General features: G+C 48.2%; 1 protein-coding gene across 4 annotated transcripts in view; it reads right to left on the reverse strand.

The window, feature by feature from the left end:
* The window catches only part of CCAR1 (cell division cycle and apoptosis regulator 1), a 30,070-nt gene extending 22,914 nt beyond the window's left edge, over positions 1-7,156 (reverse strand). For all 4 annotated transcript variants that reach the window (XM_035330234.1, XM_035330233.1, XM_035330235.1 and 1 more), the window contains exons 1-2: positions 6,982-7,156; positions 492-664 (exon numbers count right to left, since the gene is read on the reverse strand). In XM_035330234.1, the coding sequence (XP_035186125.1) occupies positions 492-664; positions 6,982-7,054 (246 nt within the window). In that variant the 5' untranslated portion in view covers positions 7,055-7,156. The remainder of the gene's footprint in view (positions 1-491; positions 665-6,981) is intronic.
* Positions 7,157-7,207: the final 51 nt, after the last annotated feature.

Raw genomic sequence — 7,207 nt, forward strand, 5'->3', positions numbered from 1 at the left:
GCTAAGCATGTTTTAGATAAAAAATGTCCACATTGAACAATACAAAACATAACAAATAGTACCAATATGTACTTTTAAAACAAATATTCTTCTTTAGACTGGACTCTGAGCACTCTTCCTAGCTAGAACAGATTTTGTTATGCCTGACACATACAGTATCTAGGGCACAGCATGAAATAATGGAAACTCTGTCAAGTTATATGTGGTGACTAGAGATACTTGGAACTTGAGATAGTCACCTTAGGTGCAGCAAAACTCCTTTTTCCCCCAAGGGCTTTCCATAGCAACTCCATAACCGTAATTCCCACCCTCACTGATTAATACAGCTAACGAGAGCTGTAGGCCTACAATCCCACTATTTTTTTAAACAGGCTTATAAACCAAAGGTGAGTATTGCCCACTTGCTTTTCTCTTAGACATTTGCTTTACAGGGCCACTGTTTTCTATTTTTAAAGTTCCTACAGACAAGAGCAAACGCTCCTTTTCATTACCTGCTGTAATGCAGCTGCTGCAGCTGCAGCTTGCTGCTGTAGGGCAGCTGTCTGAGTCAGCTGGTAGTTGGTCGGGGTCTGGGTAGTGAGGCCTGCTGCTGCCAGGGCCGTCTGCTGCGTGTATATTGTAGGAGAGGCTCCAAGCAGTGACGGCTGCTGCACACCAAGAGCAGCTGAAACAAGAACACACGCGTAAGCACCAAGAGCAGCTTTAAACAGAGGAACTTTCTCCCGGTTACCCAGGACGCAATATGTGATGCTTCACTCCTGAGCCAAGCTCCTGAAGTAGGCAAATCCATTGAAAAATTCAAGATAAAGGATCCCACCTCACTAGCTTCTTTTCTAAGTTTATAAATAGCACACCAGGGCAGAGGCACAGAGACTTGTATTTCCTTCTCTCAAGCTGCATAGGACTTTGAAGCTCCAGTAACTGCCATCCCTGCCTCCCAACACATACATTCAAGAAAAGACGCAGTGTGCGTTATTTCATGTTTCGGATGAGCCTGATGAAGATCCCTGCTCTGTTCTGTAAATTGGTTACCATTTCACTCTGAGCAACCTTCACTCTAGCAGCAGCTAGAAACTGAGGCCTATGGAATGTGCGCTGCTCTGGAAATGCACATGGCTTAGCTTCACTCAGTACTGTCTTTGTCCCGGAGTGAGCTGGGTTTTGTAGATGTGGGTGCTGGTAGAGGAGGAACAGCCTTGTAACAACAAGGAGTTTAATTAGTCTGCACATATAAAGGGACCAAGTCAAGCTGTCCCCAGCTCTTACGAGGAAGGCTTTATGCTGCACAAGCCCAGACTGCCTGGAAAGAAAAAAGTAGTATATATTTTATTGTCACATCACCTTTCAATTCACTGCAGAAGATTAAGCATAACATGGGCAGCAGCTATCCACATGGTTTGCCTCTTATGCATGCGGTGCTTCTGAACAAAGAATGATTAAGCCTTACTTAAGGAACTCTGAGGGACAGAAAACACTGCACAATGTAAGTCTCAGTAAAAAACTGCAAACCTATCTGGAAACCTGCTCCATCTTTGGCAGGGGGCTTTCAAGTAAGTTATTTGCAGCTGCACGATCAAGTATCACTTCATCAGGCTATCAGTCTACTTCACATGTTCAAATTAAACTAAAAAGAAACTCGGTGCAGAAGCATGTTGCCAGCAAAAACAGGCCAGCCAGCCACCTTCAGAACTGAAGAACATTCAAGCTGAACAGGGTTCCTTTATTTTCCAAAGTTATTAAACACACACAATGAAATTAAGAACAGATTTACTGTAGTCTTCCTGTGTAGTTTGTGCTCCACACCGTTCTTCCCGATCCAAAATGAACCTGTCACCCCTGGCCCGTGGGTGCGGTAAGACTGCTTTGTTCTTAGTGAACATCACCAGAAAATACACAAACTGTAACCAACATGTTCTGAATGAGGTAATCCCCTCCACCACACTGCTCTTTGCAGCAGAGTAAAGATCTTTAGAACTGAACGAGTTGATGGCACCAATCATCTTACAGTTTGGAATGAAACCTGCAAGAACTCTGTAAGCAATAAGAGTAACAACCATTGCTATGATCTGGGTCAAATCCTGTCGTATTTCAGGCAGCCATACTATTTTAATAGTGAAATCAAGCACTCTACAGTACAGCAGTATTACAGTATTTCCAGTGTTATGTGAGACTTTTTCCCCTGGAAATTTCCAACGTTCATTTTGTTTTAGAAGCCAAGCAAGCCAAATCTGAGGCTTCTCCCATGACAGGCCCTCCATTGCCTTGATTCTCTTGCCCGCTGCTTCTCCCACCACCGGGTTCCAATCTGAAGATGAATTTCTGACCATACAGCAGCACGCTCACCTGGAACCTCACCAGTGCCTTATATAACACACCTCGCGCAGAACCTGACATCTAATCTAAATGCTTTGCTGCCATATCCTGAGACAGCTTTCATTTTTGCTGGCTGCATTACTTCGCTGGCTCATTTGAGGCAAATAACAAACGCATTAGTCTTTCCTCTTAGTTCCTAATGCTGAACAGAAATTCCTATTAGCAAATTCCACAAGTTCACTTAATGCTATTACCTCTGAATCTGTTTGACTATGCTAGTCGCTGTCATTCAGCCTCAAGTTCTGTTCTACACCAGCACAGAGGGATGAAATTAGCAAGCAGTGTCATCAAGCAAGTTTCATGAGCCCTCTCCTATCCTTGTACCAAGGATACCCAGAAAAATACTAACATGCTCGCTCCCAAAACCAGACCTTAGGTTACTCTGCTCTTTGGTTTCCATCCTGACAACTTCCCTTCCAGCATAACCAATAATCCTCCCTTCAAGCAGTTGCCAGCCCACCCTACGGCTCTTATCCCATTTTCTCCATTAAGAAAAAGAACATTTTTTCTACCAGTACTGCCACTTTATGAGCTCTCAATATCAACTGAGTACTGTGTCACCTACAAGACTGTGGAGCAGCTTACTAACAACGGGCAAGAAGAGAAGACTGCTGAGATTCCCTTACAGACCAAGGCATATATAGCAGCAAGTTTCGCAAAGATGCATCTTTTCCCTACTAATTTGCCATGAAGCATTCCAGGAGTTTAATCTGACTGCCTTTCACCCCTATGTACTCACCTTGTTCAAGCAGGCTCTGATCAAATAGATCAAATAGGCATTGTGGTTCCATTACTACTACAAAACAAAACAAAAATCTACCACGGGGTGAGGGGAGAGCATAGTCACAGAGCCAAAAGCTTACCGAGTGGGGAGCTGACATCTGACTGCCTATTATTGTTATTATTATTACTGGCAGCACACATCTGCAGCAGCAATAGCTTCTTAGGATTTACCACGCACTAACTACAATGATGGAGATACCTCCCGTCAAAGGCAGCCTAAACAACTTGCACCAAATACCGCAGTCTGAAAAGGCTCGGATATAGGCTGGAGTCCTAGGCTGCAGCTCAAGCATCCTTCTAGGTCACAGAGATTTCTGTTGCAGCAGACAAATAATAAAAAAAAAGAGGATAATATTTAACAGTTCCTCTTGCTGCTTCTGAATTCCAGAGGCAATTAATATTTATGTATTACAGTAAAGGAGTAGCCTATCCAGGGATTTGGATGCCTCTCAAAATTCACAGAAATTGACTTTTTTTCTTCAAGCTTAACACCCTTGCAATATAAACTCCACACAACCTGCTCCAAAAAAAAATCCCTCAACTGGCACACAATAGAAACTAGTCTCAGTGTATTCACCACAAGACATCTATTTAGAGCAAGCCAGCAAACTGTGCATCAGCTGCTATTTCTTAGTGGCTCCCAGATGCACTGCAGGCTTGTCTTCCTCTTACACGTTTCTCAGTCATCTCCTAGGGGCCACCAGCAACAGTAAGAGCATAGCTGAGCTGGAGGGACTTCTGTTTTCATCAGCTGCGCTGTTCTCCACTGTAACGCAATTAGGTCTGGATATGGCAAAGAAGACAGCGCTCATCAGCCCTAACGCGGAGCAGCATAGCTAGGACTTCCCCTTGACTACAGTTCCACAAAAACAGGTTTCACGCTGCAAGCAGAAATCTCAGTCTTGAAGAGGGCACACGCTAAGCACTGTGCTAGGAACACAGCAGGTGCTGAGAGCAGGAAGGTATTCCCCTCTGCGGGCATTTGAGGAATCTGCACATCACCAAGCCAAGCCAAAAGGATAAAGCGCACTTAAAGAAGCAGTCTGTGCTATCGAGGAAGTTTCAATTTTTAAATGTTCTAACTTTCAAATCTCTGCAGTAGGTATAATTTATGCTCTAATTATACTCTCTAACTATACTTAACTAGCCTAACAGGGATTTCATTCTTTTTTCAGTCATGTGATGCACAAAACTGTGAGACAACAGAAACAATTGCTCTATAATGCAAGCAGAAGTCTCTTCATACACAGGTATTTGCTGGCACCTGGAATTACCTGTTTCTCTTCTACTACCAGAGGCACAGACAGTAATTAGTAAGCAGCCCCAAAACGATCCCAGGAACCCTTCATTACATGGCACGTAACTCTACAACTACCTTCGAGTAAGGCACCTTAATTAAAAAACCTTAACTCATACAGTGACTTCACCAGGAATGGCCAAGACAGCATTTTAGTCAGCAGTATGATGAAAGAAATCCTGAAATTATCTTTTTGCAGTGATCAAATGGGGCTTTAGAATAACATCGGTCACCATTTCTGACTACAGTTTAGGAAAAAGCTACTTATCACATTGCTTGTGCTACGAAAATCAAGATCTTTCCCCCATACAGAAGCACCATGATGCTTTGGAGAAGGAAGAGATAAAACAGCTGGCATGCATAAATGTATTTAACATCTTTTGTCAATCCTCTGAAAATATATTACAATTTGGTATATTTTGTTAAATCCGTTTAGATACACTGAGATGGGTAAATTTACAGTCTGCACAACTTCTCAAGCCCCGCCACAGGTGAGAAGTCCTACACGGTCAGCATGCCTCAGCACCAACAGCTTCTCCCTCCGTCGGGCAAGCAACCCGGCAGGACAGCCGTACCTTCCTGGTGAAAGCTGCGTGAGGGAGGACTGCTCAGCTGCAGCTCAAGTTCTTCAGCTCTCAGCACACCCCATGTTTTTCAAAGAGGTTTCCTGTGCTCCCTATTCTAAGCCAGCTCTGCCGATAAAGAAAGCAGGGGACCAAGTGGGCACTATGGCAGGAGCTGGGCGGCAGAATCCCAGGGCCTGGCATTCACTAGTAGTGCAGGCAAGGAAGAAAGAGGCCACCAACACTGCCACTGCATATTGCAGCAGGAACAGGGACTGTAGAGAAGGATGTAAGGAGCTAAACACTTTCAAGTGATCCAGGGGAGAAGATACTGCAGTGGGAAAAGGCATACTAGGAACAGGAAAAATGATGGAAATACCGCAGGAAGAAGGCAAAAGTGCAGAAGTGCTGTCTTTAACAGCACTTATTTTCATGTCAGGTGCTGCCAGAATAGATGAGCAGATAAGAATCCCTGGAGACACTGTCCTCACTGAGTAGGTGAAACATCTCTCTACTGATGCCAACTAGTCCTATCCCAATTAAGTTTTGCGCTCGGTTTAATTTAAGGAGGCTGAGAAGTAGGCTAACCAAAGGCAAAGCTGGACGAATAGGAGCAGGGGTCAGACTTCGGGGTGTGCTTCTAGCGCCCCCCACCCCATCCACCTCTCCTCCAGGGCTCCCTTCTGGACCTTGCTCAGCGAGGTCTAAGATGGCTGCCAGCTCCTCCCCTTCAGCAGGTTTTTTGCAGCCTTCCCCCCACCCCGGGACGGGAGCAGGCCCTCAGGCCACTCATGTGCCACCACTCGTGGCGTGCCAGCCTCCTGAGAGCGTCCCAGCCCAGGGGCTGCCATCCATCCCGGGGCTGCCCCGAGCTGCCACCAAGTCAGGCAGCAGAACCAAGCAAAGTTGGTCTCTACCACCCGCACCCGCTGTTTAGCGACTTCTTACAGAAGGATAATGGTACTGCTAGGATGAGGGAGGAGTAAGCTACTCGAAGGGGAAAACCGCACGGTGGTACAGCAACGGTTTGGGCAGAGAGCTGTGGAGAGGGAACCTGGGAGCGAATGGGCATGGAAAAGAAGGCAAAAGCACGTCAGGGCTGAGTTTTGGGAAACGCCGCGGGTGGGGAGGAGGCAGGTCTCAGGGTATATGCCCTCAGACTGGACCCGTGCCCAAAGGACAAACAGGAGATGAATTTAGGGAAGGAAAACTGAGTCAGAAGACATCTGTTTGTTTGTCCAGACATGCACCTCGAAAGGATGGCAGGCATTCCCAGCTCCTGCTAGGCGCCCGGAAAGTATAACTCCTGACAAAGGAGGCATGACAGCAACTCTCTACCAACCCAGGCAAGGATTCAGAGGACAGCTGCACAAAAACCAGGCAACTCTATCCGGACTCCTCAAAGCACCACAGGGTTTTTTTTGAAGCCCTTCCCCATCAGACGCCCTACAACATTTAGGAAGCAGTTTGCACACAAAAGGAGAAAAAGGCAGACCAGGACTGGAAAAGGAAGCACCAAAATTCGGCACACAGCAAGCCTCACATTCCTGGCTCTAAACCTCCAACGCTACAAAACAACGCGAAACAATACAGCACAGCCGCCTAGATTTTTAAGATCCCGAAGCTGCAGCCAAGGAAGAGTTCTTGGGTAAAGGGAGAGGCACCCTCGGCCCGCAGCAGGGCGATGCCCTGGCTCGCTGGGATCCGAGTCCCGTTAGCGTTACAAAGCCGTGTGCGCGCCCGCACCCCTCCCCGCGCAAGCGGTGCATGTGGGAGGCCCCTCGCCGTAGGGCTGCGAGCTGTGAGTTCCGGCTGGGGGTCCTGCCAGCGCCGACTCGGGCTGCCCTGGCGGCGGCCGCGGGGCAGCGCTCAGGGACGCGGCTCTGCGACCCGCGCGCAGCCGGGGCCGGTACCTGGGCACGCCGTGAGGGGGCCCCGCGGAGAGGCCGGGCCGGGGGCACTGACCTGGCTGCGACACCGCCGTGGCCGTGAACTGCGTCGCCCAGGGGGGGTTCTTCTGTCCGCCGAACTGCGCCATGGCGGCCGGCACGGCGCGGCGCGGGCACCGCCTACCTCCTGCGACCTGCCGGGGCAAACGGGCTGCAGCCGGGGGCGCGCACGCCGCCGGGCCGCCCCCACAGAGCGCCACAAAAGCGCCGCCGGGGCCGCCAGGCCCCCTTCCTCCCCCCCC

This window comes from Oxyura jamaicensis, chromosome 6, assembly GCF_011077185.1.
Source record: "Oxyura jamaicensis isolate SHBP4307 breed ruddy duck chromosome 6, BPBGC_Ojam_1.0, whole genome shotgun sequence".
Classification (NCBI taxonomy): Eukaryota; Metazoa; Chordata; class Aves; order Anseriformes; family Anatidae; genus Oxyura; species Oxyura jamaicensis.